Here is a 21,037-nt window from a genome sequence, read left to right on the forward strand (position 1 = left end):
ACCTCTTGTTCGTAGACGTCAGAATAGTCTACACCTTGATCCATACATCAATAGTGTGTTTAAGCCGCTAGGGACATTAACTTGTTGCTAGATGTGTGTTAAAATCCGTGACCAAATACATGCCAGACTAAATGAACCTTCAGCTTTGTTCTCCCTCCACGCACATTAAAACGGCTTTAGGAGCGGGACGTTTGACGCTAATACGCTGCTAGCTCGAAGCAAGTTTTTTTACCAACACGCCGACAGACTAAAGCCCGGCGCTCAATCTCTCACGGCCGGCAGCTTGCGTTCCACTTTCCTGTTAACACTGACTCTGATGGAGCGCCGGCACGCCATCGATCAAACGAGGAATTCAATCACGGCCGCCTCTCTGTCAGCGCTGTCGCGTCGACAGGCGAGGGCGCGTACGTCCCCGTCCCCTTCACACACACCCCTGCCCGGCGGCCGCGGCGGCTGCAACAGGCCGCTGACTCACCCGACCGTCGCCGTCACGGTCGCCGCCGCTGCAGGCGCCCGGCGCGCCAGGAGCGTGCCCGCCCCTCCTGCGGCGGCGGCTGGTCGCGCGCCGCCCGCCGGCACCGGCAGGGCGCGTGCCGCCCGCCGCCGCCGCCGCCGTCGCCGCCGCTGCCGCCCCTGTCGCGTCCTGGCGGCTGCGGCGGGCCGCCACCTTGAGCGGCAGTCGCGGCCGCGCAGCGCACCGGCGCGCCCGGACGGCGCACCTGGACGCGGCGCTCGCCGACGCACCGACGCGGCCGACGCCGGCTCAGTCGGCGCCGACGGCGGCAGAATGGCGGCGCGCTGCGCCCCGCTGCTGGCGGCGCTGCTCGGGCCGCGCGGCGAGCGGGCCGACCTGAGTGGCCGCACCGATGGCGTGATCGGCGTGCTGTTCGCCGGCAAGTGGTGCGGCCCCTGCGAGGAGTTTGTCCAGCTGCTGCGGCGCTGCTACGCCCAGGTGACCGGCCGGCGGGCGACGTGGCGTGCCCGGCCGTGCTGGGGGCGATGGGCGTGCTCGGACGTGCCGGTGGTGGGGGGCGTGACGTGCATGCCGGCAGATGTGACGTGGCGTGAGGTGACCGCGTGTGTGTGTGGATGTGACGGGACGTGACGTAACGTAGTATGACGAGGTCATGATCCGTGTGTGAAACCGGCGGGTCACGTGCTGTGGCGTGGCGGTGTGCTGCCGCGAAGTTGGTGTGCCAACGGGACGTTGTACGACGGCCGATGAGCTGACGTGACTTGAGGTTACAGTTTGCATTGCGATGTGACACGAGACGACGCGACCGGACTTGACCTACCGGTTGTGGTGACGACATCGCAGGGTAAAACGCCTGGAGAGATGGCTTGAGATATCCACCTGCTGGGGGTATGATGAAGTGTGTACGCCTGTGGGGCCAGCGGATGGTGGCGTCGGCCCTGGACTAAAAGTGGTCCAGCCGGTTTACCTGCCCCCACCCCGTCCCCCCAGTCGGGTGAGGTTTGCGTGCAGTCCAGCGCTCCGTCCTGCTCGGCCGCCACCCGCCACCAGGCAGCTACCGTACGCTCCGCAGCCAGCCGCCGACAGCAGCCGGCTTGTTTTGCTCTGTCAGTCGCTCCCTCAGGCCTGTTTTGTGCCATGCCGAGACGCCCTTTGTTGTCGGTAATGAATGACTCGCCAAGTCGAGCACGTCTCGTGCTTTTGGTGCGTTTTTTCCACGGTCTGAGCTGTCCGCCATCCTGTCTTCATTCACGCTTCATTCAGCATCCCCGCACGCGCTGTTTATCCGGTGTGAGCTGTGTGAATCAGCCATTACTGGGAAGTGACCCTGGCGGAAGCACCAACCTAGCGCCCGCAGCTACTGAGGTGGGTCCCTGTCCCGGACGTCCTGCTAACGGGGGGCTCCCAAGTGCATTTTTGGCCCATCGTTGTCCACACTCCTCTATGTCATTGCCGCAACCTGGTCACCCAATCAAATTCTGGTTGACGTCAGATACTCCATAAGTTCGGTGTGGATACATGATAACGCCGCAGGGCTGGTCATGACCCACACCACAGACTCGGCCGTGATTCTGGTTGACGTCAGATACTCCATAAGTTCGGTGTGGATACATGATAACGCCACAGGGCTGGTCATGACCCACGCCACAGACTCGGCCATGATTTCGGAGCCTTTTGTCCACGCGACGTTCACTCTCAGAAGTCATCCTGTGACCTCGCGACCTCGTCGGTCAGGTGCGCGACAGCGGAGAGCAGTTCGAGGTGGTGTTCGTCTCTGCCGACAAGGACAGGGAGGACTTCGAGCACCTCTCGGCCGACATGCCCTGGTGGAGAATCGACTTCGACGACTTCCCTAGCCTGGTGAGTCGGGCGGTGACATCAGTGCGCGGTCAAATACCTGGCGCAGCGCCGATGGGCCGGCCAGTGACGTCACAACTGAGATAAGCGCCCGCGGCAGCTCCCTGACGTTATCGACGACGGTAATTATTGATTACGATGATCGTCGCTTCAGAGCGCACTGACGGCATGTTCGTGTAAAGTTCAGAGCCGGCAGAGAGGAACTGTGCGCCTGGAGCTAATGCATGAACCACAGTCCTGGCGGCATGATAGGCGGGGAGCATCGATTACCGCTCACACTCCAGCCATCGAACGCGCCGTCCGAAGCCGGAGCTTCGCTTAATGGCTGCCGTGCCCGAATTGAATGCTCCGCTGCCCCTACCCCCCCCCCCCCCCGAATTCCATACTTGCCTCCTGTAAGGCTTCCACTGGAAGGCTGAGTACGAAGCGTCGTCGAGAAGGCCTTAAAACGTCGCTGCTCCCGGCCGCTCACCCCCGCCGCACACCAAGTTTGTTTGCTCGAGTTACTTAACGATGCCTCAGTCAATTTAACTTTTACCGTTGGCCATATACCCACTGCGTTGAGCTATGACCGGCCGGAGCCCTGCCAGCTGTCCTCCCCCCCCCCCCCCCCCCCCTCCCCTCCCCTCTGTGGACCGGTGACTGATCCAATGTCCGGAGCGTCGCTGCCGTCGGGGGAAGGTCTCACGGCAGTCGTCTGTGGGTCCGCCTGGGCTGCACCGACCGCCGGCGGTTATGGTCCGCCCCGTCGGAAACGGTGGGAACTCTGCACGTGTCCAGGGTCGGCCACTGCTGTTATTGGATTGGGGCTGCATGCGCCGTCCAGATGCGGAAGACGCCGTTGCTGAGTGTGCCGGCGAGCATCATCCGTTGGTACTCAGGGCGGTCATCCACCGGAAAGTCGTGGCGCTGATGCGAATTCCGCTTCAGTTCAGTTCATCGGGTTTCGGCGGGAAGCTCTCGCAGGCCAGGTGCTACTTTGTTTGACCACGGACATTTAGACTGCCCTGGAAGAGCTGATTCTCAGTTTGCTCAGACGGCCGCTTGTGGCGGCGCCCGTCCCGCCTCGTCGCGCCGCGCCAGTGATTATTCAGCCGCCGCGACCCTAAACCGGGCAGACTTAGCCCACGGCCGGCCATCCTGAGCTCGCCTCCGTCCGGGCGGGGGGGGGGGGGGGGAAGGAGCCGGACCCACGCCGCCGCGCCCGAATCTGTCGGTCATTAGCCAGCGCGTCTGCCCAACGCCGCAGCTGGCGACGCCGCGGCCGGCTGTTTTGACGGCGGGCTTTTAGGAAGCGCCGCCCTCGTTCATTACCCGCTCGGCATCGGCGGCGGCCCGGTGCGGCGGGCGCCGGTGCCGACGCCCGGCCCTGTTTGTGCGTGTTTGCACCGCGTCGACGCAGTGTATACAAGCGTCGTATGGCCATCCGCGTCCGTGCCCGCGTTCATTTACACGGGATTGGGGAGCTGTGTAAACGACGAGGCGCACTCCCCCGGTGCGATCGGCTCGGTGCAAACGGCGACGAGGCGCACTCCCCGGTGCGACCGGCTCGGTGCAAACGGCGACGAGGCGCACTCCCCGGTGCGACCGGCTCGGTGCAAACGGCGACGAGGTGCACTCCCCGGTGCGACCGGCTCGGTGCAAACGGCGACGAGGTGCACTCCCCGGTGCGACCGGCTCGGTGCAAACGTCCACGGCCGCGTTTTTGTGAGCGGCTGCGTTCCTGTTACAGTCTGTCGGCGAGGATGTGATGGCAGGCATTAGCGGTCACGCGTCTCAACGGGGATATGACGGCAGGCAGTGGCGGTGCCGCGTCTCAGCGGGGATATGATGGCAGGCATTGACGGTGCCGCGTCTCAGCGGAGATATGACGGCAGACAGTGGCGGTGCCGCGTCTCAGCGGGGATATGACGGCAGGCATTAGCGTCACGCGTCTCAGCGGGGATATGCCGGCAGGCACTGGCGGTGCCGCGTCTCAGCGGGGATATGATGGCAGGCATTGACGGTGCCGCGTCTCAACGGGGATATTACGGCAGGCAGTGGCGGCGCCGCGTCTCAGCGGGGATATGACGGCAGGCATTAGCGGTCACGCGTCTCAGCGGGAATATGGCGGCAGGCAGTGGCGGTGCCGCGCCCCAAATCCGCAACTGTGCAGGTTCTGGGCTATGCTGTCTGCGATATTAATTCTTTCCTCACGAAAGTTTTTGTCTGTGGCGGTGAAGTTTGGACGAGTACTGCTGACGCTGGCAGCAGTCTGAAACATTTTCGTCCGGGACTATTTCTGGCAATATGGCGCAGCTCTGATGGATCAATTCAGGTTATTCAATCTGGATTACATTTTTGACAGCTCAGACACGTTTATGAACAAATGCTTAAGCAGACGACGACCGGCAGTTTGTAAGCCTGGCCCTCCTACGACATCCGGTCTCCTCAGAACCGAATACCGACGGAATGCGTACGATACCAACCCAATGCATACCAGCCGAATGTATACCACATTCCATTAAAATAAACTTTTCCTATTTTTGCAATTTTCCGATCCCCATGTATGCGTGGACACAGCGTGTCCATCCTACACGCCGTCTGGATATGTATCTATGGTGGAAAGCCAAGCAAGAAGCTCAAATGGCCCCTACAAGCTTTGGTTCTTAAAACACTGCACAAAAGCCGATGTAAGCATGGTGTAAACCTGTATTTGATTAAACCCCATACATATCGGCATTAATGTCGAATTTCCTCTCAATATGTCGAAATCATTCTAGAACCCAGTGAAGGTGGCATGATTGTCCTACTTCTTTTCGTGCATTCATGGAGCTCGCTTTCTTCTTTCAGAACAAAATGCGCTGCCTTTTCAAAATTCAAGACATCCCCTGCCTGTCGCTGGTCGATATGGCGTCTGGGCAGACTATCATCTCGAACGCCTGCGATCTCGTTCGAGAGCACCCAGACGGTCGTGGGTTTCCATGGCGACCGCGCAGTTACGAGCAGCTCATGGTGGACGGCCTTCTGGATAAGGACGGCCAACTGTGCGACTACAGCCGAATCCAGGGCGCATTCAAGGCACTCTACTTCGCCGCCAACTGGGTGAGTGCTGTAAAAGGTTTTAAACAGAACCGCTATCGACATTTCAGTGGTGTTCAAATGCCGATTCATAAGGAGTAGCTATCGATCCGAGAGCGACGGTGTGTATCAGCCTCCCAAGCATAGCTCGATCCGAGAGCGACGGTGTGTATCAGTCTCCCAAGCATAGCGCTTGCGATACAAGGTTCGGACTGGCAGAAGGTAGCACATCTGGGGTGTTATTTTTCTGTAAAATGCTCGCTTTGTAGGGAAAAAGTGTTTACCAGCCGTTTCATCCATTACTGTATGCATCAGCACATCTGCCGCATTCCCGAAGCCTTTCGGATTTCTAAGCGCTAGTGGATAAGAGTGCAAAATGAAACTTGACGAGGTAATAAGTTCGCAAAAGCTTTATGTAACAGGTCCAACCAAACTGCATCCGCTCACAATTCACGCCAGAGTGGCATTATTGTTGGAGCGATTCCCCCATGGTCCTTGTAAATATTAGATTGTAAGCAATCGTTTCTGAGGGCTGTTTGAGGCGCAGTTCCCTCGGGGGTGTTGGTGAGGAGGCTTTGCTGGAGCAACATGCATAAGTTATGTTGGAGCGCTGCAACTGGGTCAATTTAACGCCGCCACTAAACTAACCCGCCAGACCGCATAAGTCTGGCCATTCGGTCCAGTTATTTACGATCGCGGCAGACGGCGTCTGTCTTGCCAGTAGGCCAGATTACCAAGTGACCTTTCCATGGCCGTGGGCGCCGATGGCCGCCCTGTTTCCAGTGTCCTCCATGCAAGGCCTTCACTCCAGAACTCCGAGAAATGGCCGGGAGGATTTGCAGCCGAGGACTGAAGTTCGAGGTCATCCTCGTGTCTTCAGACAGGTGAGCGCCACGCGCAGACGCGCCTCCACTCGTAGCTTATGGGCACCACTTCAGAGACCACTCTAGTCACAACTCATGGGCGCCTGTCCATAGAAGGTTGGTGCTTATACCTCCCGCTTTGCATTCGGCATTACAACCTATTTGCTTCCTTTTCCGAATTCGGTGACAGTTCATGGGTCAATTTGCATGTCAAAGCTGTGTGTACGCTGTCGTCGCCGGTCGGCGTCTGACTGGACCGAAGCCGGGGTGCCAGCGGATAGCATGCTTCGGGAGCTGAGACGCCGGCAGGGGGCGCGGCCCTCGCGGTACCGGGGAAGTCTGCAGCGCGAATGCAAATGCAGTGGATACGAAGGACGCTGTCAGTGCAACACAGTTGAGTTGGTTGCATGTCGCCAATAGATTGCGCTGCGTTTGATATCATCGAACCGGTCGTGACTGAAAGGCGCCAGCATGGGATGAAACTTTTGCTATTTTAGGGATGCAAAATTAACGTCAGAAAATGAACGGCAGTTATGTGGCGTTGCATGAAGGGCATGGACACGCAAACCAATTTACATCTCCAACTTTTCTGGTAAAGTTCCGCTCATAGGCACCAGCCATGTAAAACTCCCTGCGGTGGCATGCAGTGCCACTGTGAGCCATCCACGAATGCACCCGCCAGATACCAGCCTGCGCTGCTACTGACTCAGAGGCGCCAGCCGGCTGCGCGGCTTCCATCCCCGGAGACGGCGGACGCGCGCGCCTTCCACGACTCTTGAACCTCGATCGCGATCGATGTACCTATTGGCCCCTGGCTGCAGTAATCACACTGTGGGTCCCGTGAGGAGCTGGGAACGATGGCCAGGCTAAAATACGGCGGAGCCGTGCGTCCATTCCGTTATTGGAACACCCTGTGTTGATTGCACCGCGCCACACAAAAGCATCAGCTCCGGAACGGGCTGTCCACCGATAAAAAAAAGGGACAGGCACCTCCAAAGGCATGTTTAAACAAATATGAAATACAACGTTGGGAATGCGTGATCGTGGAATGGTTTATTATATATATATATATATATATATATATATATATATATATATATAATGTGTGTGTGTGTGTGTGTGTGTGTGTGTGTCTGTGTGTGAGTGGGTGTGGGTGTGGGTGTGGGTGTGGGTGTGGGTGTGGGTGTGGGTGTGGGTGTGTGACCCATAACACAATTCATTCCCTGATGTGGAATTCATTGATGTATCCCATTATGTTCAAATAGTGGTGAGCCGTCAGTGATAATTGTGAAAATGTTAAGACGGTCTGACTCTTGCTGAGTCCAGACGAGTCTGCCTTAGATCGGGGAATGACTTTCCTGCCGCTCGAGGAAGCTGCGGAGATATCACTCGCTACTACTTCAGCTACGTTTTCCAAAGAGGAAATAGTTATGTTACTTTAGGGTACCATTTGCCTCTTCACATGTTGAAAGAGGCTATCTGAGACGAAATGTGCAATGGTGAGCTTCTGGCTTCTGTTATGTAGGCTGCCAACCCTCAAGGAAGTCAGCAAAAACTCTTTAGCGCTACACCCCCCGTATTCCCATGTCTACCCTGTACATTCCACTGAAAATCTCAGCCTTTCCTCAGGTGTGTGGAGCTTCGCCATGAGCTTAAATACCAGCAGAACGGTATAAATTCTTCGCCGAACTGAGGAGTTCATTTTCACCATGCCTTGGATACACTCCTGCAAACTTTGCACCTCCAAGTGACAGCTGTTCGCGCATGCCACCGACCTTCGGCGACAGCAGCGGGCTGTTAAAACGTTTGCGTCGATCTACCCCAACGGCATTCTCCCGATGCAGTGGCAGCAACGACCCCGTCGACCTTGCTAAGCCGGTCAGCAGCAATGCGAGGCCTCTGGTGGCGAGACCTCTGGTGGCGAGGCCTCCGGTGGCGACACTTCTGGAAGTGAGGCCTCCGGTGGCGAGGCCTCCGGTGGCGAGGCGTCTGGTGGCGAGGCCTCTGGCGGCAAGGTCTCTGGAAGTGAGGCCTCCGGTGGCGAGGCCTCCGGTGGCAAGGCCTCTGGTGGCGAGGCCTCTGGTGGTGACGGCAGGGGTGAACGGCTGCTCCGTTGAGCTATCCCTTGCCGCGGACCTCCGGTGACAGCAGCGGCGCACCGCTGATCTGCTGAGCGAGCAGGGGGCCGCCGGCCGCCCGTCGGCACCCATTATCGCAGGGATGGCCGGCTCGCCCTATCCGACTCCGGAGCAAATGTGAAATCAATACGGCCCCACTCGACAGCGACACCGACTTAGTTCTGCATCACCGTCCCGCCCGGTGCACTGCATACCAGCTCCTCTGTTCAGCCAACCACGGTGAACCAACGGGCCACCGCATGCATGCTTTCCCGAGCGGCGGACCTTTGGAGGAATGTTGTTATACCTCCTCGGGGGCAAACCGGTCGTTTTCGCGAAATGGGCATTTCTCTGTGATACATTTAGCGTACAGACGTCCCAGGCGAGGCGAGTTTTCGCACACGTGCGTGTTTCGACCGACCTCCTCTGCGCACGAACCAGGGAATATGTCTTATCACGGCCGCATGGCCGGCTTTGTGTGCTCAACTGCCGGACGGCCGGGCTATGCACGCGTCCTTATCTGTGCAGCGACCTGTCAAAAGAAGCGAGTCCGTTGCTAGTCACGCTCTGTTTAACGAGCTGTGACATGGGGGACGGGTGGCCACGGCATTCGTTCTTTTCCGTGGAGCAAACTATCGAACGGCCGCCGTCTGCGATCGACCACCACCTGTCAAGCGAGCTGTCTGGCGGGCGGCCTCTGCAAACGCCGTCTCATGTGCGGCTAACTTTCGGAAGGATCGGCCATGCGTGTGGTCCGCTTTGTATGGCGAGCGGTCGGACGTCGCCATGATACCACGCGCGCGATTTCCTTTGTATAGCAAAATGTCAGATCGGCGAGCCCCAGGAGAACGGCTCCATAAACAGCCGGCTCTGCCACGTCAGAACGCCGCCCAAAACGAACTGTCGGCCGGAGGACATTGAGCCCGGCGGCGGGAGAGGACAGCGGGCAGGCGCGGCTGGCGGGCGGCCATGGCCAGCGCCGTTACGCTGCTTCCACGGCGCGCCACGGGTCCCGATCGTAAACAGAGCTCTGAAAGATGCAGCCGGCGGCAATGAATACTAAAGGGCGCGTGGCCGGCGCCGCCTGTCCCGCCGCCGCTGTTTGTCACGCCGCTCGCCGGTGTTTGTGCCCGGGCCGAGCCCGCCTCTAGGGGCCAGCTGTTTTTGTGCTGTCACCCGACGCAGGTCTACAAGTCAGAGAGCCGACGTCTCATCTCGGGGAGTGCATGCTTGTTTAGAAGGGCTGTCAGTTTTGTCATAAACGGCTCGAGCTGTTCGGAACAACGGAATGATTGTCTGTGAACAATGCACCCATAGCTAGCTCAGAAGTCGCCGTTGGTTTCTGGAGTGCACATGTGTGTCTTAAGAGGTCATTTCTTTGACTCAAGAGGTGGTCTTCTATGCCTGGAGGTTATTTAAAGTGTCATCTGTAACGGCGCTGCGTTGAGCTGCGCGAGTGTTCAGTGTTTTGCCGCGGGATATGTCATTCGTGGGCCGTGTCTTCGTATCATCTTGGCCTCATTTATGGTGCGTTATTCAAGTTTTAGTGATTCTTACGCACCCGGATGTCATCTGTTCATCCCCGTGTACTATTTGTCCTCTTCCAGAAACTATCCGGCTGCCTCCGGTCGCTCTCTGTCTGTCTGAAGGTGTTCTGTCCTTTTATCCTTTGTCTGTTTCCATGGAACCTTGTTTTTGCCCCGCAGGTCCGCTTCTGTACTCTGTCTGCCCACCGAGGTCATCTATTCGCGCCTAAAGGCCCTGCGTCCTCCTTCGGAGATCATCCGCCTGTCCCCGGAGGTCCTCTGTTTACCTCCGGAGGTCTTCTGCCCCCGCGTGAGGAGGTCTTCTCTTCACCTCCGGAGGCTCCCTGCCTGTCTCCGGAGGTCCTCTGTTCACCTCCGGAGGTCTTCTACCCTCGCGTGCGGAAGTCTTCTCTTCACCTCCGGAGGCTCCCTGTCTGTCTCCGGAGAACCTCTGTTCACCTCCGGAGGTCTTCTACCCTCGTGTACGAAGGTCTTTTCTTCACCTCCGGAGGCTCCCTGTCTGTCTCCGGAGAACCTCTGTTCACCTCCGGATGTCTTCTACCCTCGCGTGCGGAGGTCTTCTCTTCACCTCCGGAGGCTCCCTGCATGTCTCCGGAGGTCCTCTGTTCACCTCCGGAGGTCTTCTACCCTCGCGTGCGGAGGTCTTCTCTTCACCTCCGGAGGCTCCCTGCATGTCGCCGGAGGCTGGCTGTTTGTCGCGGTGCGCGTTCAGCCCCGCTTGCCTCGCTTGCAGTATTGACCAGCTCCGACGGCCAGTCGTAAATCGCCGTCCCCCGCCGCCCTTCAACCGCGGCCGGGCGTCATAGGCGGGAGGTGGCGGCTCATTACGGGGCACGAGGAGGGGGACACGCGGGGGTGAGCACGGGCCTGTGCCTGCTGACGCCGATACCGGGTGTGGCAGCTAATGAACAAAGCATCTGATGTAGCGGCCCACTGAGCCCCAGGGTGTGGTTTGGTGAAATGCTGAACCATGGCACCTCCTGCAGCGGCCTCCGGTCGGCGGCAATTGGTGCAGCACCTCACCGAGCCTAGAACTAGATGGGCATTACGTGTAATGTAGGGATAGCAGTGCTTATTATGCGCATCGATTAGGTTGTGTTTTGCGAAAGTATCATTTATATTACTGGACCTCATACGAATGCGCTATTAGGCACATCTCTCCAACTGCAGAGATGAAAAGCGCATCCCATTCAGACTGTCAGACCCTTAATTCGTGACAAGCCGCGACAGACATTTGTGAAGTTATGGAACGGCGCATGGTAGCGCAGTACCCGAGGTACGGTGCTTGGGCTCAGGGGGCCGGAACCGCATACCAGGCACAAAAGTATTTCCCCTTGTTTTCTAGTTGTTGTGGTCGAAAAAATAGTTTTAATCAAAGCACTTTCCCCTCCTTTCAGAGGTCGTCAAGGTGGAAGCGTTTTAGCAAACTAATCCGCTAAAGAACGGAGCCGCTATCGCCTTACCGTCTATTACTGTTAATGGAAGCCTTCACTCTTTTCACGATGGCTTTCAGTGCCGTTTAAAAAGAGCTTTGAAGCAGCTCCGAGTCGTAGCCAGACGATCGCCGGATGCTGCTCGGCAGCGGACGGCGCCAGGAGTTGCGACGCGGCGCTAACGACCCAGTCAGTTCCATGCCCGGCTGAATCACCTAACGATAAAGTAATGGTGCCGCGCTGTGGTATTCCCCATTACCTTTCTATATCAGCCAGCTTTCCCATTTTAGCGTAATGTAGGGTGGCTACTGAAAGCGTCGATTTGCTTCATTTCTCCCGAGTCTCTAAAAAGGGACGGAGAAAAATAGGGTCCGTAAGTTTGGTCTATTCTGCAGAACTGCAATACACTGATACAAACAGGGCTTATTACACATAGCACTTTCCACTTTTCTTATATCCTATATTTACGATTCAACGAACCCGATCTGGCCAAATGGAGCGTGATCTGCCGAAACGTCACAGCTGTGACGCCTGATCTGCAACGCAAGGTTGGCGGAAGGTGATTAACAACAGCATTATTCGCTCGTCCCGAACTGAGCCGAACCATCATTTCAGCACGGCCCCCAGGCTGCTAACTGAACCTTACCAACGAACTGGGCGAACTTAGCTGGGTGAACTTAACAGACGAAGGCCGGTCACTGGCCCGCGCTTATCGTACCATGACCCGGCTGTCGTCACCCGCCTGCAGGACTGTGTAGCCATGTGGACTGCACATAGCCGCAGCCCTAGGCTGACAGTGTCTTACCATCACGCGACCTGACCTGACCTGATCCGCTGACAGGAAGCCGCAGTTGACGCCGTCCTCGGCTGTCGATGCCTCACACTGATTTGACCTGACCTAACAGGACCTTTTCACAGGGTAGCCAAGCCATTTTAGTTGCACCGCGGCGCTGCCAAATTAGGGTGCGATGCCGCCTGGCTGGAGGTATCGCGCCCTAAATTGACCTGACCTAACCCGACCCGTCCGCAGGACGGCCGAGTTTATGGGCTGCACCCCGGCATGGTGCATTAGCTGGTGCTGTGGCCTACCTGACTTGACCTGGGCTGGTCTGGCATGACCTGGCCTCACATGATCTAACCTGACCTGACCCGTCCATAGGACGGCCGAGTCATTCGAGCAGCACCGCGGCGCGGCGCCGTGGCTGGCGGTGCCGTACGCGCAGGCCGGCCGACGGCGCGAGCTGGCTGAGCGGTTTGGCGTGCAGGGCATCCCCAGCCTGCTGGTGCTGGACCAGCACGACCGGCTGGTTTGTCGCAACGCCAGGGCGCACGTGGCCGAGGACCCCCTGGCGCAGGTCAGTGCTGGGCGCTCCCGGTCAGGGCAGGCGCGTAGAATGCCATAAATCCAGGGCTGTGACGTAGCCCTGACTGGGGTCTTTTTTAAAGGTGTTGCGGATAATATGATGGAGTCGGGGCGGATTGAAGCCTGCGCAAAGTTAGTTAACACTTGGTATCGGAACTAGGGTTGGTATACATTACAGCACATCTGACTGCAGGCGGGCCGTTTAAAAGCTGGCCCGGCTGCCTGGTCCCTCCGGTGACTGCCGCCAGTGTTGACCCCTGGTCGTGTCGCAGGCTTTCCCCTGGCAACCCGCGCTGGTGCAGGAGCTGGCAGAGAGCCATCGTCACCTGCTGGACGAGCCGCTGCTGGTGCTGTTCGTGGGTAGGTCTTGCCGGTTTATTGGCTGGTTGTTTCATGGATGCTTTGCGGTTCGTGGTCACGGCTAATGACGCGATAGTTTGGATCCATGTATTATATTTTGGATGCATTCATGTTGTCTTGTTCTGGTGGCGCATGAACTGTCTATAAATACGGGTCACGTGACACGCCGATCTGTCTCATAAGTGACGCCTTCTTGGCTTTGAAAATGGCGTTAGCCTTCTACTGCTGGAACCTAAGTTCTCACTCGGTTACGAAAGGGTAAAGTGATATTACGATGCCATCTTTAATGGGCTATTTTGAGACCAGTTCAGACGTACTTGTATTGCTGGCGCATGCCGCGTTGTTGTCATTCAGCCTAACATTCCGTCCTTGCGCCACCAATCACCTGGCTTATTCCCCGATGCCTGACTATTTTCCATTCGTGTAATTGGTAAATGTCAGTAGTACATCCCGTGGGTCGATAAGTCGCCGGTCATTACTGCGGTTGCTGTGCCTACTTAGACGCCGAGCCGGAGGAGGTGCGGTTCGCTCGAGAGGTGCTGACACCTGCTGCCGAAGCAACTCAGAAGTACCGCACCGACCAGGCCGACCTCATCCGCTTCTTCATCGGCACAGAGGTGGGTCACAACCGGGCAGGCGCGCCACTCAAATTGGAGCCCGACGGACCGTGCCAGCGCCGTGACCCCGGACCAGGTCACGACGCCGCGGGTGAGCCGTGGGCCGCACAGGGAGGTCGTAATCTCATTCACAAACATGACGCCCCTTTGCGGATTTGAATTTACAGCTGGCCGTAAATGTCATGGAGGTCAACCTGACGCAAATGTCCTGTTTGGCTCGCTGAGCCCGACCCACGACGCAGCGTAGCATGCAAAGCAGGGTGCTCCGCACCGGAGCCAGGGCGCTACCAGAATACAGCGATAGTAAAAGGACATCTGAGTCATAACTCACGCACCAGCTGCGACAGTGCGGCCGTGTAAAAATATGGGGGTGGCTCCGAACGAACCAGGCGTTACTCAGCACCGAGCGCCACATCCACTACCGGACGAGACGTGAGCTGACTCGCCCCGTCGCCGATCGATGACTCAGGCCTGGCGCATGGCGTGTCAGAGTCGGAGTCGAAGTCGACTCGGCTCGGCTGACGCGCGGCGCGCTCGTGTGTCCGGCAGTCGGAGGTGGCCGAGCAGGTGCGCGAGACGGCTGGCGTGGACGACGCGGTGCCTCAGCTGGTCATCATCGACCTGAGCCTGGGTCACCGGTTCGGCTTGGAGGAGGGCGTGGCCCTCACGCCCGACCGCGTGGCCGAGTTCGTCGAGCGCTGGCGGCGGCGGCAGCTGGAGCCCACGCTCTTCGACACACCGTGACGTGACGAGACGTGACGTGACATGACGTGACGCGGCGGCGTTGCTCCGTCACGACATTGGTGACGGGTCACGGCCACGACTGTCACGGCTCGGTGCAGCAGTTCGGACGCCCGGGCAACATGGCGCCACTGGACCTCCGAAGCTGGCGCCAGAGCGACGCAATTGGCCGAGAGCGGTACTGCGTCGGACGGAGCCGTGATTCTGTGTGACGGAGCGGACGTGTCGCCGCGGGGCGTGCGGGGCGGCGCGGACGTGCCGCACCGTCTGGTGACGGACCGGTGCCGCGCGCTGCACGCGGGGCAGCCTGCGTGGGGCACGGGTGCGAGAGCCAGCCGAGAGACGTTCACACGAGGCGTGCACGTGTTTGTCGCCGTGTATTGCCGTGAGGACACTGCACTGTGGGAGGTACGTTGCTGAGACACAGTGCTATTTCGACAGCTTCTAGTGTGATGTGCGGCGTTCTTCAGCGATGTCTACGACCAAAAACCGCGCGCGAGGCCACTACGCGTTAGTGACACTCCAACGTACCACCCTGAGGTAACCCGCTTCCCGCAGGCCATTGTTATATGACTGAATGCCCAAGTAGTGAATCCGATGAATCCTGCCATCAGCCATGGTCTGCATGACAGCGATCACCTCTCCCATTGCGTACTAGTCATATGCCTACGTAACTGTGAACGCACCGGGTAGTTTCAAGAAATCATTTGTCCTTGCGGCAAACAGATTTGTAGGCTCTTTGAAGAAGTCGATGTGGCGTGCTGGCGTTAGCCAACTATAGCCTGGAATGGAAAATTAGGCATTAGTATCATATCGTTATGATCACTGTTCTATCTTAAGAAGAGATTGTGCCCGTGCAAGATATTCAATGATTTAGTGAATTCGTTTTAAAAACCTGCTCAATGACAAGCAAGGAAGCAAACATAAGGCAGAAGGCTCCAGTCACTCCAGCAAATGTGTCAAAATTCAAGGTTTCGTGGCGGAAAGTGACACCTTTTACGGATCATTCGGGCCGTCAGTTTTGTACGCCTCGTAATCATCCGCATCCGCTACCTCGCTCTCACATTCATGGATTGACTGATTTTTTGGATGACTCTGGTCTGCATCGGGACGTTGGCTTAGGTCTTTTGGTTTTCATGCTTTTTTCTGAGACGATTGCAAAACACTGCTATTGTCTGCTCAGTATCAGTTGACTGAAGTGGGGGACAACGTAAGACGTTGCTGCTAAATCAGTGTGGACTTCAGCATCGTTGCCTCTTAATATTTGCTTGCAAGTAGTCAGGACTTTACGAAGACAAGATGACAAGGAAAACGTGTTCCCGTCGCTGTAAATATAACGGAAGGCACTGCTAGTTCTTTGCATCGAAATATTCAGTCCGTGGGTGTGTTGTAGCTCACTATTCCCTGTCGTTGAGAGGCAAAGTCGCCTCTACGATGGGTGTTACTGGTCTTACGTGGGGACGCGGCGACACGGAGGTTCAAACACATGGCCAAAGCTGTTCAGATTTCATCTGGCGATGGTTGTGCTTCACCACGGCCCTGCCGCGGCACGGTAACGATCCACTAATTTACCAGGCTCGGTGTTTGCACCGAAGTGGGTCCGGATTTACGAGGAGCGTTGAATGCTTCGGTAAGGAGCTTAAGACTGCACCGGCCTGCCCCTTTTAGCTCAGATTCTGATTTTATGCTGGCCGCGTTCGGGATTCCCCGACACGTTTACTCACCGAAGCCCGCAATAAATTTAACGAACGTGACCGAATGTCCCTAATGCCCCGATGGCAACCACGCGACCGATCGGTGGATGACGGGGCTCTCACCTGCTAGAAGGACCGGACGCCGGCGGAGCGCACCAGGTGCTCGCCCTGCGGTTGGAACCCGTTCTCGTCGGCGATGTACTGTACGCGGAACACCTGGCCGGTGGCCGGGTCCAGGTACTCGTACACGCCGTACACCGAGAGCGCGCCGGTAGCGGGGTCGATTACGCCCGACTGCTGCACGGCCATCCCGTTACTGGTCTCGAAGCCGAAGTCGTAGCCGCCGTCGGTGGCGCGCCGGTCCGTCGTGCGCACGATGGTGCTGGCTCGATCCTCCGGCAAGACGGCAGCCGAGCACACTAGCGCCGCAGCGGCGAGCAGCAGAACCTGACGGTGACAGGTGGCGCTCAGGCTATCAGGTGGCGCCTAGAGCGTGGATCAGTCAGGTACTCGCAGAAGCCAGTCTGTGCGGCCGACATTGATGTAGGGACACGGAAACGAATGTGTGAAGTAGTAGCACTGAAATGTGTGCACACTTTTTGAAAAGGAACAGATATGAGTCGACAGAGAAGCACTAATCGGCTGGCGTCATGTCATCGCTGGCACATTTCTGTCGCGGTCAGACATCTTAACAGCGGAATGCTGCTCTTGGTTGTCAGTGCCTTGACGCAGAATATTTTTTGTAGCTTTTAAGACAGGCTTTAAATAAAATGTAGATGACAGGCGATATGACCAACAACAACACTGTCCACTTAACAGATACTTCAACGACGGAAGATCTACCAGACGTTTGTCTTATCAAATAACGCATGCATATCCGTTTGCATATCTTCCATTACATCAACGCAATGATGCAATGGAAGATATGCAAACGGACACCACAATACTCCCTCGGGCATTTAAATCAGCTAGTTGTAGTTGATAGGCATGGTTATGTGGCATGGTAGGGTCAAATATCCTTTTGGGGTTGCCCAAAAGTTTGGCAATCCCAGAACGTTTCAAAGGTCTAAGCAGTAGAACTCTGAGGAATTTAGAAAGTACAAACTTTTATTGGTAGCTGTAACCTCTGCAGATAATTGCTGACCGATGGCATATTACATACCCGTGTAATATGCAATATAACCTTCGCAACGAATTGCTTACGGATCGTATTAGATCGGTGTGAAGATGCTGCTCGTTGTAAAATGTAGGGCGTGATTACGTATCGGCTTTACAGTTAACATCGCTAGCGTCCATGTACAACTTGAAAGAAGTTCAGTTTTGTTTCCAGTAGGATGGGCGCGTGCTGGTGCTACGAGGCGGGTGCTCTGAAGACGGTGACTTAGCCAGTCAGGAATTAGATCATCCACACATTAGATCTCCTGGTAATTGGCTGTTGTTCTTGCGTTTTTGGGTCTATCGTGATTTTTTGCTATTTTCGTTGCAGTTGTCAGTTACGACGAAAGCAGTGGGACTGAGATCATAGGGTGATGTTGATCTAACGATGTAAATTAATGCAATGGTGATGGTGAAGCGGACTAGGGGTAAGGCAGTTAATTATGTGATTATTATATTCACATGGTGAACTTTGGAAAATATGTAAATATCGAACGGGTGAAAACTTATGTACTAGTGTGACCGAACGGGCCCTGTTATGCAAACGAAGTGTTGTTATCATCTTCATTAAAAGCTGCATACTGTAATGTCTTCGAAGACAATCGCTGGTTGGGCCTGTTTGTAGCATTCAAGGGGAGACCAAGCTAGTTAGTTACCCGCGTAGGTAGGCAAATTGGAGGCAAATTGGAGGCAAAGGCGTAGGCAAATTGGAAATAATGCTGTAGCTTTCCAACCCGCCTTGCTTTCCAGCCTGTTTCGGACGGAGTGTTATGCTGGGAGGTGGATAAGATATGTGCCCAGTAGTTACCCTGCACATGCACATTGGAGCTAGTTTCTTTCTTATGTGCAGTTATCGCGCCAAGCGATGAACGTCAAAGGTGGTACAAAACGCGTTTCTTAATGTTGAAACCTATTTTCGTCTTTTCCCTTTCGTTTAAATGTACAGTGTACGCATGTGCGTAGGCTAGTGTTATTACGCAACTTGTCCATGGGCTTTGATGCGTTTTTAATCAAAGTATGGACTTAAAGCAGGCACAGACACGGCAAATAAAACAGGCACCCGTTATTCCTTCAGAGATAGCGGGCGCATTCGGGGCAAGGGCTTGTTTCTTCGAGGTGCACGGGAGAGCGCCGCTCTAGTTCCGAGACTTTTCTTGATCATATCTTTTTCGTGTGGGTAAGTCTCATTATAAAATCTTTCACTGCGGCAAATGTCCAACATCTTGCATTTCCTACTTCTTCGGGAAAGTTCTGAAACATAACTCATAACTTTTATCTTACTACGGTTGTGGCTGGATATGTATCATTCTCCTATTCTTCCTATTCTTCCAACTTCCAGCAGCTTCCGTCTGCGGCACCGTGGCAAGCAGCGTATTTGTAGGGCAGGTTGGCACATGTGTCACATAATGCAAACGATTGGCGCACCAGCTGTACACGACAGGAAATGCATGTGGCGTGTGCCAACCTGCGCAAGTGGTTGAATATGTGGAAGAGATGCCTGTGCTGTACGGACACGTTTAGCGGTGGAGGGTTTCCCATATTGAATAGGAGAAAAATCATGTGGCTGTAATGGGCGACATGATCAGCTATAGGATACAAGCAGCAAGGTGTTGGGGTCGTGGTGAGGCACAGGAGGCAGCCGCCGTTTCTCGTGGGTTTCACCGGTCTCCGTCGGAAAAAATGCATCAGCTCATCGACCATCTCATGGCGCAAGCTTCGCCTGGCCTTCTATGTGATCCCGCTGGCCCAGCTTGGGACAAGAAAAAGATATTTGAAAGTCCGAATTCGGAAGAGGCATGGAGTATTGCAACTTATACTCCATCATGTAGCTGTAACCGGCATGAAACGATTTTGACGTGCAGGTGCCAAAAATCATGAGATCATACAATCTCAGTTACAGGGCGATGGAGCAAAATGTAACGTTACCAGCCCAGTTCCCTGTATGTATTTTGAACAGTGCATTTTAAGGCCAAGGCCGTTTATTCCTGTTATGGTGATGATGCCCATTAGACGTCACTGCATCTGATAACCCCTTTTGAGCAGTGCTCAGGACTGATGATCCTTTACTTGGTGATGCGTTGTTGAGGCACATTTCGGAGTTCGAAGAGAATCAGTGCCTTGTTACTACCCCGCTCAACATTGGCATGGAATATGCCCGTGGGCGCTGTCCATTGATGCCCCGCGACCCACCTGAGCACAAGGTAACCTTTCCTAAAATATTAGGAACAAGGTAACAGAAACTGAATTTCCAAAAGGGACCCTCACCCTGGCCATTCGGAGCCACGAAAATGATATGCGGCGGACACATCGGCCACCCTTTTGAAATGCGACCGATACGCAGTACGGCGAGTGAGGCACGGATCTCCGCTCAGATACATCAGTCCTAGCGGGGTCGATATCTGACCACACTCGACCGATGGCACCAGTTCGTGAGTGTGCAAATGAAACCGTGCGCGAGCAGCGCGTAACCCTGCACTGGAAATAAAACCCACCAGGAGATGCCGCGTCGTCACTTACCGTCTGCGTCATCATGTCGGCCGAACCGGGAGCGGGGCGAGTGAACCGGCGCACGTTCCTTCCGACAGGCAACTGGTCAGCGTCTCCGGGCCAGTGGCCTTTAAACACCGCCGGTGCGGCACGCGGCCGGCTGGACCGGCCAGGGGTGCCTCGGCCGCAAACGGGTGCCGCTCCTGGGGCCGTTCCGTTCCACTGGCCGCTCACGGGGAGGGGGGGGGGGGGGTGATTCTTCACATTGGAGATATTCAGGGACGCTGATGTGCAGGACCCTGGGAAAAATTCGACGGCCGGATACTAATGTCCGTAATCGTGATGTGGTGCTTCAAATGGCTTTGTTTACCTAGATTGATATTTTACTAATGTGCAGTGTTTGATCCCCACCGGCCTATAACTGGATGCTGCCCTGTTGCGAAAAGGACTGAACGGGCGGGAATGACCATTAAATTGACAACGACCATTAAATCCAGCCACATGAAATGCACTGAGTTGCTCGGATTTCTCTGTAGCCAGATTTGCAGACCGCATTACGCCTGTTCTCATGCAGGTGATCGGACTCTGGCACCGCCGCTACAGTGACTAGGCAGCTCAGGTAACGATGTTGAGGAGCGAGGGCTCGGCCAGATAACTGGTCAGCGCTACTCCAGCCGCATATCATCGCGGCGTGGGGCGGCTCCAATGGGGCCATTGTCTCACACAAGTGCGTGCATTGTTGCAGGTGACGAGCAGGATATGGCCGGGGTGTGGCCATGACGAAGAGCTGGCGCCGAAGTGCGGCACTGGCGACCTATCGGTTATTTCTTGCTGACCTACCTACCATTTAGCTGACGACAATTTTTGGATAAAACTCTAATGGAATGCGGTGACGGGAAAGAGCGTCTTCTTAAGGCGTGTTCCGAACACACGGCGCTTTGTCAGCAGTTACAGATGCACCAGATCGGTGTGCGAACTGATCGTCAGCGTCAGTAATCGTATGTAAAGTGCATGTCGGGTGCACCAGCCATTTGACGACTTGGATACATCATCCGTCGCAACGCGCCGTTTGAGGCACTTAATTCAGCACAACCCTCATTCCAGTTGGACTCGTAGCTTTTGTGATGAAGAAAACATGAGTCACATAAATCGGTTGTTGTTGAATGAGCGGTAGCCGGTGGATGTTGACATCCGTAAAACGGGATTACCCTGAGGTTGCCGCTCGTGCCGCGTAAGCGGATGAGCTATGATAGAATGTGGCGTCAATC

General features: G+C 55.9%; 2 protein-coding genes across 2 annotated transcripts; one reads left to right on the top strand and one right to left on the bottom strand.

The window, feature by feature from the left end:
• The first annotated feature begins 831 nt into the window (after positions 1–831).
• Positions 832–16,177, top strand: LOC119113239 (nucleoredoxin). Its single transcript, XM_037237593.1, has 8 exons — positions 832–952; positions 2,210–2,335; positions 5,165–5,416; positions 6,176–6,276; positions 12,512–12,707; positions 12,988–13,075; positions 13,577–13,692; positions 14,242–16,177. The coding sequence occupies exons 2-8, from the start codon at positions 2,294–2,296 to the stop codon at positions 14,434–14,436; spliced, it is 990 nt and encodes a 329-aa protein (XP_037093488.1). The 5' UTR covers positions 832–952; positions 2,210–2,293; the 3' UTR covers positions 14,437–16,177.
• Positions 15,129–19,857, bottom strand: LOC119113241 (cuticle protein CP14.6). Its single transcript, XM_037237594.1, has 3 exons — positions 19,800–19,857; positions 16,251–16,574; positions 15,129–15,215 (listed from the first exon to the last, which is right to left on the bottom strand). The coding sequence occupies exons 1-2, from the start codon at positions 19,812–19,814 to the stop codon at positions 16,254–16,256; spliced, it is 336 nt and encodes a 111-aa protein (XP_037093489.1). The 5' UTR covers positions 19,815–19,857; the 3' UTR covers positions 15,129–15,215; positions 16,251–16,253.
• Between the last annotated feature and the right edge of the window lie 1,180 nt (positions 19,858–21,037).

The sequence above is a fragment of the Pollicipes pollicipes genome, unplaced genomic scaffold, assembly GCF_011947565.3.
Source record: "Pollicipes pollicipes isolate AB1234 unplaced genomic scaffold, Ppol_2.1 Scaffold_7261;HRSCAF=8764_pilon_pilon_pilon, whole genome shotgun sequence".
NCBI lineage: Eukaryota > Metazoa > Arthropoda > Thecostraca > Pollicipedomorpha > Pollicipedidae > Pollicipes > Pollicipes pollicipes.